This window comes from Argopecten irradians, chromosome 16 (assembly GCF_041381155.1).
Source record: "Argopecten irradians isolate NY chromosome 16, Ai_NY, whole genome shotgun sequence".
Lineage (NCBI taxonomy): Eukaryota > Metazoa > Mollusca > Bivalvia > Pectinida > Pectinidae > Argopecten > Argopecten irradians.
The window spans coordinates 11,270,351-11,291,997 of record NC_091149.1 but is presented as its reverse complement, the minus strand read 5'-3'; the positions used below and the strand labels follow the sequence as shown (position 1 = coordinate 11,291,997).

The window sequence follows — 21,647 nt, the reverse complement described above, 5'->3', positions numbered from 1 at the left end:
CATATAACTTAAATGATGTGGTATAGGTATACTATGGTAACAACCGTTTTCTAGATAAGATTGTGCACAGAGATTATCATTTTCAAAACGTTATCTTTTAATTTTGGTTTTTGTAAATAATATTGTAAACAAAACTCGTATTCAAGACATGAGTAAAAGGATCGTTTGAAGATGTTCGTACTCTTTATGTTCAATAAAATCTTGTCAATACATATCCATTAAGTTTTGCTTGGTTATACCATAAAAAATGCGATCTACAGTGTACTTCATCCAAAGGTAATCTAAATCTATTCCATACAATTCATTATCATATTTATCACTCATAAATCAATTTGTTCTAACAGTCCCGTAGTTGACAACACGATTTAAAAATGCAATTTTGAGTTTGTACCAGGTTTTAGTTTATTCAATACTCAATTTACTTAAACAGGGGATATATATCACGTTTCATAGTGCGCCTAGTAAACGTTTGCAAAACATGATATACATATAATTTTTGTAGATTCATTAGCTTTGTCATTCCATGTATAAATATTTTGACCGCTTTTGTAAATCCTTCCATAAAAACGATCATAGAACTATGGTTTAGTATATGGGAACAATGAATAATGAAGACCTTATAAACATCTTCATATTCTCGGAATATTTCTACAAAAGAATATGTAGACAATATCGCCTTTGATTTGTGTAACTCTTCCTAAACGTAGTCTGTGAATCTGACACCTACACCCTTTAGATGTTTATTATATGTACATTAAATGTAAACCACACATTTGCAAGATGTGTGATATAACATTTATAAGTAAAACCCTTTAATATTGGAATATGAAGCATTGATGTATTCCACACAATGATCACAAAATACATGTACGTAGGGAATCCCGAGACTTGCTACAGTAGAATCTGAGCAAAAATTAGATTACCCGCTGTCAAATGAAAGGGGGATAACTCTTAAATGGGAGAGGGATATCTTTGCCTTTTACCGTGATGAGAAGACGATAATTATGGAAATATTTAAGCAAGATCACTGTCCACGCAATCTAGCATTCCTTGACGGATCGTGCTATTGCGTGGGCATAAAAAGTCACGCTATCTGACATTCCGCGACGAATCGCGCTATTGCATGGACGCCCACGTAGGCTGACGATCCGTCACGGACCGTGTCATTGCGTGGAAACTTTGCCCACGAATGTCCACTGGTGGGCATAGCGTGGGCGGGCGCGTGGATTTTGTAAAATCCACGTGAGTTGTACTGTATGAACGTCATTGTTTACAGATGTATTCCAATTTAGGTTTTTTTCTAAAAAGGTTTCGTTATTGTTTAAAATTTGAAGATGCCTTAAAAAGTCTAATAATACGCATTTAAATTCCTAACATCTAACAATTGTGTGGTTCTAGTAATGATGAATTTTAATTTTGTCGTTTATTGCGTGTAAAATAACTAGAATGTCTTCCATTGCGACGAAGAAATGATACTTAGACATGCGGACTATCACTGGTTTCTTTGTTCATAGTATACGCTATGTCAATATTAATGACGACGAAAGCGAAATTCCCGTTTCAGTTCAATTGTCATTAATTGTAAATCACAAATTAAATTTCTGAGTCTTTTCGCTCGGAACACACAAAAAAAACTGATACTTCCGTCAACGCTAAAAAATGGCATTGTTTTGTTTGTTGTTAACATACAAATCTAATACATATATTTCTAGGCCGGTCGTATTAAGAACATTTTTTCTAGATGTTTTCAGATGATTTATAATGGTAAGGCAATGTGATATTGTGGAATATATGCAGTTTAAGTAGGTGTCATGCCATTTGTTTTAAGCTAGAAAGTGTGCTTATATTATACAAAACCACGCTCAGGTTTTACTGGGATTAAGAATTAATAATGTTTTGCTTATGTTGTGTAGAAAACACCCGTATTTCTCCCTGGAATTAAAAATCCATGTTGGTATGGTGATGATGACAACCGTAGAGAGATCTGGATTCAGCATTTATGCAACAAATTCAAATCAAGGAATACAAACCTCTGTTCAATTTACTCGCCAAGAAAGAAGCCAAAGAATATTCGTTTGCTTCGCTGCCTTCCGTATTTCATGCTGATTGGTCAGCCTAAAAGTGGAAGTACTGATTTATTCTATCGTATAATGAAACATCCAGATGTGTTGTCTGGAATTTCTAAGGAGCCGCATTGGTTACCAAGGCGACGTCATTGTCAGTGTAAGCATGATTATTGTAACTCCACTCTTACAGTTATGATATGCAGGTATTTCTCATTAAGGTGCGGACATCGCTCTTATGGACTTATTCCGTCTTTGCATATTACAGAGTTATCTCTCTTGCGTGCAGGTATCGATTGTTACGTCATTATTTTGTGGGCGCAATTAACGTCGTTTTCTCCTAAACGTATGACGTTACGCTCGCAAACACATGACGTCACAATCAATACCTATCAACAAGTGCAGATAACTCTGTAATATGCAAATTCAGAATAATGAATTCAAATTTCTAACTTCAAGATTTGTTATGCAGTAGCTGATGCTGTGAAATGATCAACTTTAAAAGAAGTATCATTCAATGTTCTGTTTATTTCAAACATAGCTTAGATAAAAGGACAGAACTTAGATGGTTTAATGATATGTGATTTGATATTTTTTCTTAATTTTTGTATTTCAGATTTGGATACTGAATATTGCCCTAGTAAGTATTTTATGTTGCATTTTATCATTTAACATATGAACTATAATTTAGCGCTCGGCATACAGGGAGTGGGACGATTGGTTTGCCCGTTGTCAGTATAATGTGACCGAGTGTGTGTGTAGATTGGTGCCATCAGCGGCATGCTTCAGTGATATAGCACTGGTTCCAACAGTTCCACTTTACAACCCTCACCCTTTCTCTCAAGGTACGCGACAACTGTAGAGTAGACACAACATGAATATACCGCAGTCTCCCAAAACACGCATCTCGCACAACATACACGCAACACACCGCACACACGGGAGGCCGTCCTTACATGACCATAGCTGTTAATAGGACATTAATGAATCAAACAAACAAATAATTTTGCTGACCTCAGAAAGTATTTCACTTTTGTAATACACTGCCCTCCAAAAGTTCGGTTACATATGTTTACAATTTCTGGCAATGTATTTCTTAGAAAACTTAAAAAAAAAACCTGAGAAGATCAATAATTTCATAACTAATATATACTGATGCCTGTATTAACATGGTTCATAAATTTCTTTTCTTTATGTATATTTGTGAAACTGCACGTGGTACAGAACTTTTGGAAACAGTGTTTATCCGTTGGTAAAGCTTCAAGTTTAGATCTATTAGCCCCGTGTTTATTGGACTGTATTGTTATTCTTCGTCTGCTTGTATGCGCAGTCGGTTTCCAGATGATGACTTTAATATTGTGTAATCGTCATGCAATGGTATTTCACGAAGAAGCACGGGGAATTTGAGGTCAACAAAAAAGGTCAATGTTAGAGAAGAATTAATTGTAGTTCACACAGGCTAGGAATGAGTTTTGGTCGAAAAGATCAACTACAAACTTCTTTTATGATGTATACTGGAGCTACAAAGAGTCTACTTTCATGATGTTTACTGTAGTTAAATATTAACTGCTTTTAATTTCAATTTCCAAATATTTTATTGACAAAAGATGTTAGTGTCAATTGGATTAGACATCAGGCATAGCCTATCTTAGTCTTTTCCCGATATTGGTGGTACAAACAATTATATAAAACATATATACATAGTTAGGTTTATGAGAATAAATATTTATTGTAACTCTATAAATTAACAGTTAATTTCCATTTTTTATATAACCAGAAATTATGACATCATTATAGATATACTTGATAGTATGTATATTTTGTGATATTGGTCATATTCGCCACAACAGATACAGGCTATAAAGTCAACTACTTTCAAGACGCGTTTACTGTAGCTACAAAGAGGCTACTTTCATAATGTTTACTGTAGCTAATTAGTCACTAGTTTCATGATGTTTACTGTAGCTACAAAGAATCTACTTCCAATGTTTACTGTAGCTACAAAAATCACTGTTAGCTACATAGAATCTACTTCCGTGATGTTTACTGTAGCTACAAAGAATCTACTTACATGATGTTTACTATAGCTACAAATAATCTACTTCCATGATGTTTCTACTACAAAAATCTACTTCATGATGTTTATAGCTACAAATTATTCATGATGTTTATACTACAAAATCTACTTCATGATGTTTACTGTAGCTACAAAAATCTACTTCATGATGTTTACTTAGCTACAAAGAATCTACTTCCATGATGTTTACTGTAGCTACAAAGAATCTACTTCCATGATGTTTACTGTAGCTACAAAGAATCTACTTCCATGATGTTTACTGTAGCTACAAAGAATCTACTTCCATGATGTTTACTGTAGCTACAAAGAATCTACTTCCATGATGTTTACTATAGCTACAAATAATCTACTTCCATGATGTTTACTGTAGCTACAAAGAATCTACTTCCATGATGTTTACTGTAGCTACAAAGAATCTACTTCTCATGATGTTTACTGTAGCTAACAAAGAATCTAATTCATGATGTTTACTATACAAATAATCTACTTCATGATGTTTACTATAGCTACAAAGAATCTACTTCCATGATGTTTACTGTAGCTACAAAGAATCTACTTCCATGATGTTTACTATAGCTACAAAGAATCTACTTCCATGATGTTTACTATAGCTACAAAGAATCTACTTCCATGATGTTTACTATAGCTACAAAAATTTTTCATGATGTTTACTAGCTACAAAGAATCTTCTGATGTTTTCTGTAGCTACAAAGAATCTACTTCCATGATTTATATATAACTACAAAGAATCTACTTCCATGATGTTTACTATAGCTACAAAGATCTACTTCCACACTTCCAGATGTTTACTTAGCTACAAAGAATCTACTTCCATGATGTTTACTGTAGCTACAAAGAATCTACTTCCATGATGTTTACTATAGCTACAAAGAATCTACTTCCATGATGTTTACTATAGCTACAAAGAATCTACTTCCATGATGTTTACTATAGCTACAAATAATCTACTTCGATGATTTATACTGTAGCTACAAAGAATCTACGTCCATGATTATTACTATAGCTACAAAGAATTTACTTCCATGATGTTTACTACAGCTACAAAGAATATACTTTCATGATGTTCACTTTAGTTACAAAGAATCAGTTTTATCATGTCAAGGTTATGTTCAGTGAAATATTTCGTGAGGATATGCAATGGATATATAATTGCTCAGAAGCTTAATGAAAAAGTGTTTTCATCAGAGGGAAAGTTCATCATGTTCCTTTAAAAAATGGAAACTAAAACAATACCCAGCTGTACTTAGCGTTCATAAATTGTAATTCATAAAATGTAGAACTGTATACCATAGTTCCTTTTCACAAAGTTCATAAATTGTAATTCATAAAATGTAGAACTGTATACCATAGTTCCTTTTCACAAAGCTACGTAACGTACGAATGTTCGTAACCTTTAACCCCGTATGCGATGTCGTCATTACCTCCTCACTTGCGAAATGTACACTATATTTCTCATGAGAACACATGTTGTTTTTGCCGTAATTTACACAAGAAATGTATGGACATTTTTGTTAAACTGAGTCAAAATATAAGCATATATGTAACTAATAGATGTTTTCGTTCGTTCCAGGTACTGATCCATGGACATTAACAGAATATATCGATTATTTTAATTCTGCGGCTGAACGAATTCACGATTCAAACAATACTCAGAGAATGAACTTCATTACTGGTAAGAATTTTCTTTCCTTTTTATTTTAATGAATCAATCCGCTATCAAAGGCATAAGACGAGAAGATGTAAAACAATCAATAATTGGTTAGGAGGCTAGCCAAGTTCCATAATGAGTAAACATTAGGACGTATAAATAACACACTGATTTTTTCAAAATTAACTTTTATACCTTTGACAATATTTTATATCTTAGCACGTTAAATTATACACCTGAATGCAATATGTTGTATGACGATTTTTTGGAAATCTTAAACAATAAACAAGTTATCTCATTGATTGTTTTAAGGTAGGTCGATACGTTTGAGAACCGCGCCAGTCTATACCGGAAGCTGCGAGGTTTGCTTTAAATTCCAGAATGGTTTCCGATACACTACGATAGCAAATCCTTTCACGACTGGAAGTTTATGTTTGTGATGTCGAATTAAGTTGAATTAAACCTCATTACTACTATCAGATTCGAACTATACAATCGTTTCTTGAATGTGCATCTTGCAACTGGCGAAGTCATATAAATTTTAAGACAGACGGGCAGTAAATGCTTAAATTAATGTATTTGGACACTTACTTGGTGATCTGCTGTCGCCTTTTCCCCTTCATAAACCACAATGATTCCTATAAATTACTCTATGAAAAATCTGCTAGAAATTCCTAATACCATCATGCATATAAAATAATATCTGATACATTTCCACCAAAATTGAAAACATGAGTTTCTTTTGTGAAGTAGATGACCCTATCTGAGTGCCTGAGTCCATCCTTTGTTTGAACTCTGACATGATCCATATGGGTCCATTATATTTGACGAATATTCCAATCAAAAGTAAAGATATCATTCTTGTGAATATATTATATAATTGGTCTTTATCAATTCATAACTAGAAATGTAAAATATGGTCCCATAAAGCGTTTTGCTGACTCAGCATTTTGTTGTTTTGATGACAATAATGCAAATTCTTATTTGATAACATATTTTCGGTGTACCTTATTCTGCCATTGTTTGACATTTTTTTAGTAAAAACGACAATGAAAAGGTTCATATATTTGAATGAAATTGATATTTTTAGTGTTTGTAGCGGCCATTTTGAAAAATGGCCGCCATATTTGTCTAGGAATTTTTTTCAAGTGGCTCCTAATCAAAATTCACTCAGAATATGTTTCTTGACATATATGCCAAGTTTCATGCTTGTAACCATAATAGCACAATTGTGTCACCAATCCGCCGGGCTATTGGATAGTTTTTCATCATGTAAAAATTGACTACATATAGTATCGAAATCTGAAATAATTAAGTAAATCAAATGAAGATCATAAAGTGATACCTATTTTCGTTTGAAAGTCTCGCGTACCAAATGTGGCGAGTACACCATAAACAAAATGGCATACAATATTTTATTACGACAGACATATAATGTATAGATTTTTAACTCATCATGATCGTACGGTAGTTTTGTTTGCCTTGTTTACTCCGTGCTGTGAACACGTCGCCAGTTAATTTTTACATAATTGTATAGTTAGATTACAAAGATAACTCCGGTTTTCAGAGTAGACATGTTCTGGACTATTCAGGTTTTATGTACTAAACTTTATTATTAAATATGCCGTGACCACAAAAGTAAAAAAAAAAAAAAATTCTTAAAACCCTTCATATATAGAAAACCAGATGTAATATAACGTAAATATTTGAACTAATGTGAAATGGTGTTTTCGCGGATTGTTTTTTTTAAATGAGTATGATATGAGTTACAAACATTAAGCTTGCTTAATTGTGAAAAATTGATCAAGGATTTCACGTATATATTCTTAGGTAAATCATATTCAAATATATCTTTTTGGCTTATTCATTGATTTGTTAAGTGGTTAAAATACGCAAAAACATGATTTTTTACGCATCGATTTTGGGAAATAAAGAAAATCAATTTGCATATTTAGAATAGTACAATAGTTACAAGAAAAGAGATCAACATGATTGAGCTACATTTATCCTAATACTACAAAAAACATAGTTTAAGTTATTTTTCTATTTTCTATTAGCAGATTTGCAAAATTAGTATATTTCAAGCTCAAATATCTCCAAAAAAATAGTTCGAAAACCTTACTTTTTTCGCATATTTGAATTCTACAGGAAAAATGAAAATTGATGAGAACTATCATTAGAAAAAGATAACATAGGTTTTCCCAAAAGAAAGGAGCTACCTTAAGCTGTAACTAGTACTGTATATGAATTGCTGATTTATTTCTTAAGTGAATCACGACGTAATAATGCAAAAAACTTCGTCTATTTGTTGTCCACTTTAAGTCGCACTGGGGTATAGGCCGCACTCCCGATTTTCAGATGGAAAAAGTCGAGACATATACTCCGGAAAATACAGTAATCAGTATCGTTAAAAGATAGGTTATTTATACTGATGACCTTGACAAAGGGTGACGTGATATAGAAGAGAAGATCAATCCAGTCAAAGTTAATCGAGCATGTCAGCCGATCCGAATGAGTTCCTGTCTTGTCTGGTTTGAACAAGTTGCTATTCAACATTAATACTGATTAAAGATGTTCCACCACTGACAAAACGTACTATTCTCGATATAAAATAGGAGCAGATGAATTAGTATTTTCTTCTGTTACGAAAGATATTACTGACTTCACACCATTACCACCATTGCAAGGTTATTGTTTTTGTTAATTAGATTTATATGTACATATATAATAAATTTGAAGAAAAATCCTTACGGACGAAATCTATAAGAAATAAAAACAATAACAACTGACTAGTTTATATATATATCAAACATCAATATCATTGTTCAAATAATAAATATCGTTTATGCTCTGACGGCGGTAGAGTATCTTTAACTGACTCTTAGTTAAAAAATACAACCTATTGTGGTGAAAAATAATGTAACGATCTTTGATGCTGATATACAATTATATACTTCTTTGAAATGAACTGTATTCTTTGATTATGTTTTTATCCTTGAACTGTACATCAAGGTGAAGGCAGCCAATCGACGCTATGGGATCTACAATGGTGGTGGAAATTCCCTGAAAATAAAAACGACGAGGAACCAGGATTACTCAATGCACATTTAGTACGTCATTTTCTCCCGGATGTCAAATTACTTGTAATACTTAGAAATCCTGTTGACCGGTAAGTCTCCGATAATAGAATTGTTCTAGGTGAGTTGACAGAAGAAATTCTGGCGTGCTAAATATTGCTTGAAGTGCACACTGCTATCGAAACTATCGAAACTAGCCCTAATGTGTGACAGTGTCAGAATCTATTACGATTTCCCATTTGCGGCATAAATATGCACTAAATATCTACAATCGTCCTTTAAAAGGACCATTCCTGTGATTTTGTTAGACTTAACGCAACTAGAATTGACGCTTATGCTAACAGTTTGTTTTATCAGGATGTTGATACCACTTTGCCGTAAATATACCCGTATATAGTTTGACATCCTCGATACTGAGGGGTTACTATTACTGTCGTTATATCCACCCTTTGACTATCTCATAGTTAAACTGAAGGCAGATCAAGAGAATAAATCTGACCAATCACATGCAAAGACTTCATTTGAAGACTACAGAGAGAGCGACGCCCAACTTAAAAGCCACGCAGTCAGTGTATTGTTATACATTTCTTTTGATGTACACAAGAGGACTTAATTACCTGCTCTGTTCTCTTACCTCCAGTTATACTTTTAGATAGTACAGGGGATGGATATAACGACAGTAATAGTAACCCCTGGAATATCGACGATGATAGTTTGATACTACCCAAGTACATATAGAAATCTAGATCACAAAAGTTCAGCAAGTGAATATGTATTGTATAGTTATTCTTATTTAATAAAATTCTTATCAATACGTTTAAAGAGAAGGGAGAATATAGCTACCATACATCAATAACTTTTGTATTTCTATTTTGGCTTTGTTTATGTATGAGAGATAAATAAATATTAGCTTGTAATTATATAAAAATGATATATAAAAAAATCAACTATTCGATAAATGATCACAAATAATCCTATGATATTAATTAAGGTATTCCGTTTATGCATATTATAGAGTTAGCTCCCTTGCAGGTAGGTATCGATTGTTACGTCCTTATTTTGTGAGCGCAATTGACGTCGGTTTCTTCTTTCACTCACAAACACATGACGTCACAATCAATACCTACCCGAAAGGCAGATAACTCTGTAGTATGCTTATACAGAATAGTTCTACATCATTATTTAAATTTTACAGGTTGTATTCTGACTACCTGTTTTTCAATCCGGACGAAACAAAGTCAGCCGAAGTGTTTCACAGCCGAGTTAGCCGCTCAGTGGCTTTATTTAAAGATTGCCTAATGACACATAGTCTGCGTCATTGCGCCTACAAGGTACGTTGTTGGCCATATTTAAGGAATAATTGCTTATTTTGTTGAGGTTAGGAGGGTATAATGATAATGGAGCACGTGTACGTTATGTAACCCCCGAAGCCGGGTAACAAATAATCAAAATAAACATCTATTCCTTATATTTACAGTTTTTCAAGTAAATGAATGTTATCAATTCCCGCGGCAGTTGCATATTTTTTTTTATCTAAATACACAAATTATTTTCTCTCCCGTCATCGTCAACGAATTCGATTGAACAGCTGATTGGAATCGAGTCATTAATATGTTCCCGCCAAAAGTGGGGTCATGATCCCACGTTGCTACGCCATCAAGTATTCACGTAACAATAAAATCGCCGCGCGTGTTTTATTGAGTCCATGTCAGTGCAAACTGTAAATATTTAAGGTTGAACTTAAACAGATCGTTTTAGATGCTATTGAGATATAACACAAACATCTTGATGTACTCTAGATACACGACTTCGCAGTGTTTTAGTTAGAGTAGGCAAACGAATTTGTGACACTGTACAACCGGACCAAAGGAACCATCTTCACTTAAACCTAAAATAAAACATTTATCAAACTCCTTGTAAAATAAAATGAAATAATCCTCAGATATGGAAGGGTCATAATGTTCTTTATAAAGTTTGCAGTTTCATTACCGCGGGGTTCACTTTCTCTTGGAAGTGGTAAAAAAAACTTCTGGATATTTTTGGATTATTGTTTTATAATACAAGACAAGCATAGAGAATTTCCATAAAGAACTTAATTCTTTAGACAGCAATCTGATTTAAATACATATCGTTAACATTACTGCGTTTGATAAGAGGATCTTACAACATCCCATTAGGGGTCACGTCTAGATGACCTTTGTAAATGGCTAATCAAACTGACACTGGGTTAAAGGCTCATCAAACCATGGCCAGAGTCATCGTTACTGCTATCATAATATATTGTACTAGTTTGAATTTCAGGGGTTTTATGAGTTGAATCAGAGTCATGAGTATTATACCCGCAATACCTACCCACAAGGGCAGATCATTCTGTAATATGCAAATAGAGAATAGTGCATGATCATTTGGTCATAAAGGCATGTGAGTCTCTTACTTATAATAACTATGGAGATCTACGGCTGGTTATAATCAATTTGAACTGATTCGTAAGGTAAGAATAGGAATCAACAGATAATTAAGTTGCCGTATATTTATTAATAGCATTTTCATCAATTATATCATATTGTATCATTCCATGTACTTGAAAGCCGTAAGGATAATCGTTTATTAAACGATTAATCAACCAACAAAAGACTTTATTAAAATATAAGGTAGCTGTGGAGTATTTTGACTTACTTTTACTTTGTTTGCAGGGGCAGACTATACAGCTTTTTAACTACGATATTCATATAAACATGTATAAGTATAATTGCTTAATATCTGACTCTCTCTCTCTCTTTATATATATGTGTATATATATAGATAAAGAAATTTTGACTGTTTCCATGTTATACAAATTCCCAAATACTATTGACTGGTTAATAGCTTTTGCATACCTCCGACCTCGGGTTATTCCCAACATCTCGGGTTAAGAGATTTGACGGTTGACTTATAATGCATGAAACAACTACACTGTAGACTGACTACACATCTTTACTATGTCACTACGGTAGATATGTAGAGTTATAATTTACTATTAACTTTATTTTGTAACTAGGGTAACTATGTAAGAATAAGATTACTTTTACAACTTTACTAGGGTAGCTGGTAGGGTTAGACGTTTTCTTCTGGTATTGGCTTTCCTGAAGCAGGGTTTTATGAAAAGTGCTCTATTACAGGATCTTTAGTTGTCTGTCTCTTTTGGAAGGCCATTTTGGGCCTGCAAAGAGTTCTGTCAAAACAGTTAAAGAGTAAAGGTGCTTATACAACCATATGTTTGTCTCGTGACTTGGAGTCTAAATTACAAAAGGATGGAGTTCCAGAAGTCACAATTCTGTAGAATTGATCCAATCATTCGTGTTGCGGCTACTGTTATAACGTGTAAGGACTAGTATGGCTTGCCATCCGTAACATGTCTATAGTCATTATCTCCTGATAAAGTAATTCATATATCCCAGAAATAAAATTGGTAGGAGATCACTAAGGGGATGTACGGTTGAATATGTGGCATTGTGTTTAGCTAATAATAGTTTGGGCTTTTTTTTTAGATTTAACATAGATATGATGGCGAAAATTGGCACTTAGCGAGAATTGGTCGGTGATCAGTAGATATTTTAGGCCGACTGCATTGTGTTGTTTTGGTTACTATGGCACATATATGTAGTTATAGAGCCTTACTGCCGACAACAGTACGTTGCATTTTAGGAGTACTCCAAGACGATTTACGGTTTACTATATGACGTTTTTTTTATTGTAACTATTGTAGGATTTACGGGTGAATATGTTTATTTGTAGAGATTTACGATTGCCTTTGGATTTGTAGGGTAAATGTGGAGATGTACGGTTGACTATAGGTCTATATTCTGTGTACCTTGAGGATTGGATGACAGTTTTTCCCAGAAAACAATTCTTCATCACTTCACTGGATGACTATTCTAAGAACCAAACCTTGGTCGCATCTAAAATATTTAAATTTCTACGTTTAAGTAAGTATTAATTATCACATTAATAACGTTATTTATTATCATGCTAATAAAGATTTTCTTTGTTGATGAATCTAAAAGAAAATAAATAATGAAAATAGTTGATGTTGTTTAAACTACATTATGACCTTAAAAACTCATCTGGAATGGTATAAACGAACTTTGTCCATGGATTGTTGAAATTGTATAAATATTATTTGTTTTATGATGCTACATTTCGATATATTACTAAAAACAGAATAAATAACTTTTTGATATATTAGTGTGTAAGTACTACTGACATACATGGGCAAACATATTGTAATATTATTTTTTTTTTATTATTGTAAACAATAAACTATTTTCAATTTAACAGCATGCATATTCATTTTTTTTGAAGGAGATGTTGATAACTACATAAACAGAAACCCAATTTTAAATCAAAGGAAACTTTCTGCAAGAAGAGTTGGTGAGATGTTCAATAAGACCAGAGTAATATTAGAACAATTTTACAAGCCGTTTAACCAAGCACTCTCAACACTATTGAACGATTCAGTCTTTTTATGGGAGACCTAGCAAGTTGTAGAGAAATTGGATTCGGTCAATCATCGGTGACCAGATAGCTCAGCAATATAACATTTGGCTTGTGTTCGGAGGTCCGGGGTTCGAATCCTGGTATGGCGCTACATTTCCTCCTCTCCTGTTATAAAATTGGCGCCCAAGTAAAATACCCACGGCGGTGGTATAAAGGTTTCGTATATCTTCGAGGTCGAGGACTTTGGAAAAGGAGGGATGAGTGTAGCACAATTGGACTGGATCGTTCATCGTTGACCAGCGGTAGAGCAGCATTCGGCTAGTGTTCGGAGGTCCCGGGTTCGAATACCGGTCTGGCCGCTACGTTTTTCCTCTCCAGTTATAAAATAAATACAATCCCCTTTATCGACATGATCAACAATAATATTTTATATAATTTTCATATATTATATATATCTTACTTTATACCTAGAAACAATGCTATTGTAAATGCCGATTTTGGGTGAATAATATTTTTTCCGGATATATTGCCCGGCAGACGTCTCCTATTTTTTACACGCCTTGAGAGTTGCGCCCCTTGGGTTGTCTGCACCGGAAATGGAAAATCTGTCGGGATTATTTTGGATATCAGCAAACACATTTTGGTTAACCTATCACCACTACTGTTAGCAGCTACTGTGTAACTCAGCAAATCAAGATAGGAGACATTGGTATTCGGTAAGAAATGCATATTTTTGATGATACTGATGAATAAACGTGAATTTGAACTGTTTACAAAGTGTTGGGTGGTCGAATTGACTGATTTGAATTAACGCTGATAAAACGGATCCGACAACATTAACCAAAATTGTGAGTCAACATTACCGAAATGAACAATATGAGTCAAAATGTAGACGGTAATGTTGAAGACCTCTCCAAGGTCGATGCAGACAAAAGGCAAACCGACGGTCAAGAACAAAAAAATATGATGGCCGAAACGTCAGATGCCCAAATAAATGATGAAAGTTCGTCTCTCGAACGTCATGATCAACGTGTCAGAACTTTTACACAAACAGGAAGAGACTATAGTCTTGATCAATTAAACAACCATTATCAAGTTTTAAAGAGACTTTCTGATTATATTAGTGAAATGGTCTCGGACAATGTTTCAGTAAAAGTAATAAGCAAAAAGTACACGTCATGGATGCAAAACTATGAACTCTTTCTCCAAATACATGAACATTATTTACAAAGAGAGACAGATAATGATCAAAGGGACCTCTATACCGGATCGTTTATTGCCCGCGATGAGTTTCTCCGAGACTTCAAAGCTAAGATAGAGGAGTATTTCGTTAAAGTATCTGTCAGCAAAAGTCAGCATGAACAAGATGATGAAGATGATGAAGGTTCCTGTACTGGTAGTAGCAGGTCAACATCATCGAGCAAAATATCAGCAAAAAGACTGAAAGAAGAGCAATTAAAAATTGAATTATCAGCCAGAAAGCTGGCACTGCAGAAAAGGCGTGAGATTGAAATAGCCAAGGTGTCCTTAAAACTTCAGGAGGAAGAACTTCAATTAAACACAGATTTAGCTGTAGCCAATGCAAAGAGTAAAATGCTCAGTGACTTAGAACAAACTGACGCTAGTGAATGTAGGACACAGGCATTTGTTCCCCAAACTTACTACGCCAAACCCAGCATTCCTACCCCGGAACGTTATGTCGCGAGTGATAATAGCCCATTATTGTTGAACTCTATAATAACCAGTGCACCTTTGCTCGGACAGAACACGACAAATCCTAGCGTACCATTCTTGTCGAGCCCTATTAGAACCAGTGCGCCTTCGTTCAGACAGAACACGACTAATTATGACGTACCGTTCTTGTCAAGCTCAATTAGAACCAGTGCGCCTTCGTTCGGACAAAACACAACAAATCCAAACCGCGCTCTCTTTTCGAACTCTGTTGGACCGGTCGCGCCTACTACCGAACGGAATGATGCAATTCACGTCGAAACGCCTATTACAGATAACGCAACGCTTGTTAATTCAACAAAGGATGCTATAAACTCTGTTGTTCAACATCTGAGGAAACCGATGCCAGAGATTAAAAAGTTCACCGGTGATCCGCTCGAATATAGGAGGTTCCTTCGACAGTTTCAGGCAAAGATTGTCGCGAACACTGATAATGATGACGAGCGGATGAATTATTTAGAACAATTAACTTCTGGGGAAGCATACAAAGTGGTTTCAGGATTCGGACATCTGAGTGGAGATCGCGCTTATAACGCAGCTATGAGACAGTTAGAGGAGAGATATGGCGACAATGAGGTCACAGCGACTGCGTTCATTAAACGAGCTCTAGATTGGCCTACAATACGTGCTGGTGACTCCAAATCGCTGGACGAGTTCGCATTATTTCTTGTTGAATGCGACAACGCGGCGGAAAGCATGAATTCTGGGAATGTTCTGGAATACGCCGAGAACATTAAGCGACTTATGTGTAAATTACCTTTCCACATGCATGATAAGTGGCGCAATATTGTTTTCCGTACCAAAGAGATGAAAGGTCGTGTGAGATTTAAAGACTTTGTTACATTCGTAAAAACAGAAGCAAAGAAGGCGAACGATCCCACGTACGGAACCGCAGCTGTTAACGGCTCACAAAGTAGCAAAGTTCAAGCGAAACGCACTTCTAATTCCCAACCATCGAGAAGTACAGCAGTCTCTAACGCAGCTAACGTTGAAGCAACTCCCAAATCTACTGGACCTAGTCAAGAACTCAAGTGCACGTACTGTGATTCTAGCTCACATTCAGTCGGTGACTGTTCTGGTATCAAGGCACTTGGCCTTGAAGACAAATATAAACACTTACGTGAGAAAGGCCTATGTTTTGGATGTTTGAAGAAAGGACACTTATCGCGAACATGTAGAAATCGACTTAAGTGCGCGACATGCAACAGACAACATCCTACGATTTTGCATGACAAATCGAAAGTGAACTTAAAACTGAAATCTCAAAGCGACGAAACTAATGTGAAAGGCGTCGTAAATATGAATTATTCTGCCGAAGAAGGTCGAGTAGGGGCCGGAGACGTTTCATGTGCTATGGCGATCATCCCCGTTAAAGTTAAACTTAAGAATCGACCTCATACTGTAGAAACCTACGCGTTCTTTGACTCCGGAAGCAGCGTATCGTTCTGTACGGAGCACGTAATGAAACAACTGGGTGGAAGTGGTCAAAAAACTCAGGTTACTCTGAACACTATGGGTAATCCCTACAAAATGAACACTTACGCCTTGAATGGACTTCAAGTTTGTGACTTAGACATGGAAAACGTAGTCAGTCTGCCAAAGGTGTACACTAAAGAGGAGATGCCAGTCTCGCGGCACCATATACCGAAACATGAAGAAATATCGAAGTGGTCTCATCTTTCTGACATATCGATACCGAACATTGATGCGAACATTGGAATCATGTTGGGAAATAACGTCCCAGACGCTTACACCCCATTTGAGGTTCTTATCGGTCCGAGTGGCTCGCCTCACGCCACAAGAACGCGCTTGGGTTGGATCGTGTGGAATATCATACGAGATGATGCATCACAACTGGATGTGAATCGGGCAGAAGTAGAAAGCGATATCACGTTAAATGAACTTGTTAGAAAATCATTCAACCATGATTTCCCGGAGCGTGTTATCGACGACAAACGTGAAAACTCTGTAGAAGACGAACATTTCCTCAGACAGGTAGAGGAATCTGTACATTTTGAGAACGGTCACTACTGTATAGCTCTTCCGTTTCGTGATCGCAACGTCAAACTTCCAAACAACAATGTGCAAGGCACGCAGAGACTCAAAAGCCTGAAAAATAAGTTGGTCAAAAACCATAAATTCAGATCGGACTACGTGAATTTTATGGACAATCTTTTGAGCAAAGGTTACGCAGAGCCAGTTCCTGATGATCAGCTTGAGAGAAACGACGGTCGTGTTTGGTATTTGCCTCATCACGGTGTATACCACCCCAAAAAGCCTGAAAAAATCCGTGTCGTATTTGACTGCTCTGCATCGTACATGGGCGTATCTCTGAACAGTCAGCTCCTCCAAGGTCCGGATCTCGCGAACAAACTGCTAGGTGTTCTAATCCGGTTTCGCGAAGAAAAGGTGGCTGTCGTAGGTGACGTGGAGGCTATGTTTCATCAGGTGATCGTTCCACCAAGTGATAGAGACTGTTTGAGGTTCTTCTGGTGGCCTGATGGAAATCTCGACAAAGAACCCAAAATGTACAGAATGGTTAGTCATCTCTTTGGAGCAACCTCGTCTCCGAGCTGTTGTAACTTCGCGCTAAAATGTACAGCAGAAGAAAAAGGTCATCAGTTTGAACCGATTATCACGGAAACCATCAAGCGTAACATGTATGTCGACGACTGCTTGACTTCGACCGTATCCGACGAAAAGGCAAAGGCTTTGATCAACGATCTATCGGCTCTGTGTCAGGAAGGCGGCTTCCGTCTCACAAAATGGACAAGTAATAGTGCGGCTGTGCTAGAGGCAATCCCAGAGGAAAACCGCGCGACATCAAAACAGCGAAACCTTGAATCTGATTCACCAGTCGAACGTGCTTTGGGTGTACATTGGTTCACAGAAAAAGATACGCTGGGGTTTCAGATAAACGTGAAAGACCAACCCCCTACACGACGAGGAATCCTTTCGATGGTCAGCTCAGTCTATGACCCTCTTGGTATCGCGTCGCCATTCATCTTGACCGCCAAGTCGATCCTACAGAATTTGTGTAAACAAGGAATACGTTGGGATGACGACATTACTGACACCGATCTTCGCAAGTGGAACACATGGATCTCGCAACTACATGAACTAGAAAACGTTGAAGTTGAGAGGTGTTACAAACCCAGTGACTTCGGAAATGTGACGTCAGTTCAGCTTCATAGCTTCTCGGACGCGAGTGATACAGGCCTAGGAATGGTGTTTTACCTTCGGTTTATCGACGAAACCGGTCGCATTCATTGTTCTTTCCTACTAGGGAAATCACGAGTTGCGCCATTGAAAACTGTAACGGTACCAAGAATGGAGCTTACAGCGGCTTCATCGTCCGTCAAGCTGTGTAAAATGATAAAGGAAGAACTCGGATTCCCAATCAATGAAACGTTCTACTGGACAGACAGTACATCAGTGTTGCGATACATAGCCAATAAGAACGCTCGTTTCCACACTTTCGTCGCCAATCGTGTATCGGTCATTCGCGAAGCTACAGAGGAAAATCAGTGGAGGTACGTCAATACGAAAGAGAACCCTGCTGATTGTGCTTCTCGTGGTCTGAGTATCGGCAAGTTTCGGCAGAATCCGCAATGGATCAACGGACCAGACTTCCTGTGGAAATCGGAATCGGAATGGCCAGAGTACCAACTGGACAAAACAATTGAAAACGATGACGCGGAAGTGAAACGTGTGGTGAACACCGCATCCTTGGACAAGACCAATTCATGTGAGGGAATGGACAGACTGTTAACGCGATTCTCGGATTACACGAAATTGAAAAGAATCACCGCATGGATGTTAACGGCAATCGGAAATCTGAAAGCAGCTGTTCAACGGACAAAAGACATAACTGACCGTATAAAGTCATCTGAATCCAACACGCGGAACCGTGAAAAAATGATGGAAACAGCGATACTTGCCGATAGACAAAGTAGGTTGGCAGAAGCGCCAAAACGAGTGAAATCTTTGTTTCTGACGAGTGATGCTTTGAACCGATCTGAGATGGCACTCGCGCGGTATGTACAGCGAACAGACTTTCAAGAGGAATTTGAATTACTTCAACATTGTGGTAAAGTAAATAAGTCATCGAAGCTTCGCGATCTGGACCCTTACATAGACAACGGCCTTTTGCGTGTAGGAGGAAGACTTGAACGCGCAGATATGTCGTTTGACGCGAAACACCCCATAATTCTACCCAAGGAATCAAGAATGTCTCAACTTCTAATCGAAGACGTACATCGGTCTGTTGGACATCTCGGGAAAAACTCAATCTTGACTGTACTTCGTCAAAGGTATTGGATTATCAGAGCAAACGCGTCAATAAAGCGAGTGGTGTCGCGATGCGTTATATGCCGAAAATATCAGGCGCCGTGTTCTAGGCAAAAGATGGCCAATCTACCCCGCGAACGTCTGGTTCCCGACGAACCACCCTTTACAAAAGTCGGAATGGACTTTTTCGGACCACTTGAGACTAAGCGTGGTCGTAGCTGCGTGAAGAGATATGGAGTTATCTTTACCTGTTTAAGTACGCGAGCAGTTCATCTTGAGTTAGCGTTTTCTCTTGACACAGACTCGTGCATTGATGCGATTCGAAGATTCATCGCACGTCGAGGGAGACCGGAGTTCATCAGATCTGATAACGGAACTAACTTAGTTGGTGCAGAAAGAGAAATGCGAGAAGAGGTTCAGAGGCTTAATAGTGACAAGATTCGCGACAGCATGGCTGCAAAAGGAATTCATTGGGAATTCAATCCTCCCTCGGCTTCACACTTCGGTGGTGTGTGGGAAAGGCTAATCAGATCTGTTCGAAAGGTGTTACATTCAGTCATGCGCGAGCAACCCGTCCGGCTAGACGATGAAAATCTCCAGACTCTGTTTTGTGAGGTCGAGTCCATCCTCAATGGTCGACCAATTTCCGAGTTATCGAACGACGCGAATGACGTGCGCGCACTCACACCGAATCACCTCCTTCTACTTCGACCAGGTGAATGGTTCCCTCCTGGAACTTTCAAGAAAACGGACAATTACGTTAAGAGGAGATGGCGCCAAGTTCAGTATCTGGCTGACATATTCTGGACCAGATGGATCAAGGAGTATCTACCCTTGCTTCAGAGCAGACAAAAATGGACTAAAACTGAGAAAAACTTGAAAGTCGGTGATCTCGTGCTAGTGATGGACAGTTCTCCTAGAAACGCTTGGAACATGGGACGAGTGCTCGAGGTTATCATGGACAACAAAGACACTGTAAGAATCGTAAAGGTTAAGACCGCCTCTTCGGTTCTGACGCGACCAATTCAGAAACTGTGCCTCATTCTGGAATCTGATGTTTGTGACATGTGAGCACTCATGATTTAATGTGTAATATGTGAACTTTGAAGAAAAAAAATGACTCGTATAATTGAGAATAAAACTACTAATATGTGTAGGACATTGGAAAAGAGACTCAGAAAATTAAGATTCGAAGTCATACAGTTTTATGTGTTTTCGAAACATTTTATTTGCCACAATAAGTTGAATTTCAGTTAATTATCATATCTAGATACAAAATTGGTGCATTTACTTAGAATCTAGATAATTGTGTTCCTATGTAGAACAGCAATTAAGGGGCCGGTATGTAAATGCCGATTTTGGGTGAATAATATTTTTTCCGGATATATTGCCCGGCAGACGTCTCCTATTTTTTACACGCCTTGAGAGTTGCGCCCCTTGGGTTGTCTGCACCGGAAATGGAAAATCTGTCGGGATTATTTTGGATATCAGCAAACACATTTTGGTTAACCTATCACCACTACTGTTAGCAGCTACTGTGTAACTCAGCAAATCAAGATAGGAGACATTGGTATTCGGTAAGAAATGCATATTTTTGATGATACTGATGAATAAACGTGAATTTGAACTGTTTACAAAGTGTTGGGTGGTCGAATTGACTGATTTGAATTAACGCTGATAAAACGGATCCGACAGCTATGTAGACATAAAGAAGTAAGGGTGTAGTGTTTGGTAATTGCATCATCTAGTTCGCTGAGGTTCACTACTCAATCTTGTTTAGTAATCTGTTGATCATTGGTGCTACCAAACTTCGGACATAAATGACACGAGACCATACTAGCTGACTGTACTTCCAGGCTTTTTGAGAAATATTATCGTTATACATATGAGATTTAAGCTGTAGTGAGCTTGGAGGTTCAATACTAATTGCAGTATAGTCAATTATGATCCTGGTTGCCGGAAACTTATTTTTAAATACTTACGACATGTTACACTCCACCATAATCAAACATGAATGAACACATCCTACACGTTGTCACTGAAGACGCATAGACATAAGTAAGAATTCATCAAACAAGCGGAGAATTGAAGTTCGTCTACATTTTTCTCCACCTTTTCTTGTTGTCCTTGATGTCGCATCCTGTTTAGATCCATCAAGCACTGTTTCAAGCATGTCTTTTGTTGGCATGCGCGTATAAAACAAAATGTTTTCTCATCATCACAAATGTTCTCATATATAAACACAAATACATATACCTGAGTTC

The 21,647-nt window shown here is 36.9% G+C and overlaps 2 protein-coding genes across 2 annotated transcripts in view; both read left to right on the top strand.

Moving 5' to 3' along the window:
- The window catches only part of LOC138310899 (carbohydrate sulfotransferase 15-like), a 79,142-nt gene extending 64,913 nt beyond the window's left edge, over positions 1-14,229 (top strand). Inside the window, exons 3-9 of the mRNA XM_069252225.1 lie at positions 1,914-2,223; positions 2,680-2,703; positions 5,732-5,833; positions 8,822-8,978; positions 10,082-10,217; positions 12,689-12,851; positions 13,228-14,229. Of these exons, the coding sequence (XP_069108326.1) occupies positions 1,914-2,223; positions 2,680-2,703; positions 5,732-5,833; positions 8,822-8,978; positions 10,082-10,217; positions 12,689-12,851; positions 13,228-13,403 (1,068 nt within the window). The 3' untranslated portion in view covers positions 13,404-14,229. The remainder of the gene's footprint in view (positions 1-1,913; positions 2,224-2,679; positions 2,704-5,731; positions 5,834-8,821; positions 8,979-10,081; positions 10,218-12,688; positions 12,852-13,227) is intronic.
- LOC138310907 (uncharacterized) lies at positions 14,230-20,454 on the top strand. The gene has a single exon (XM_069252234.1). It carries the CDS (start codon positions 14,230-14,232, stop codon positions 20,452-20,454), a length of 6,225 nt encoding a protein of 2,074 aa, XP_069108335.1.
- Positions 20,455-21,647: the final 1,193 nt, after the last annotated feature.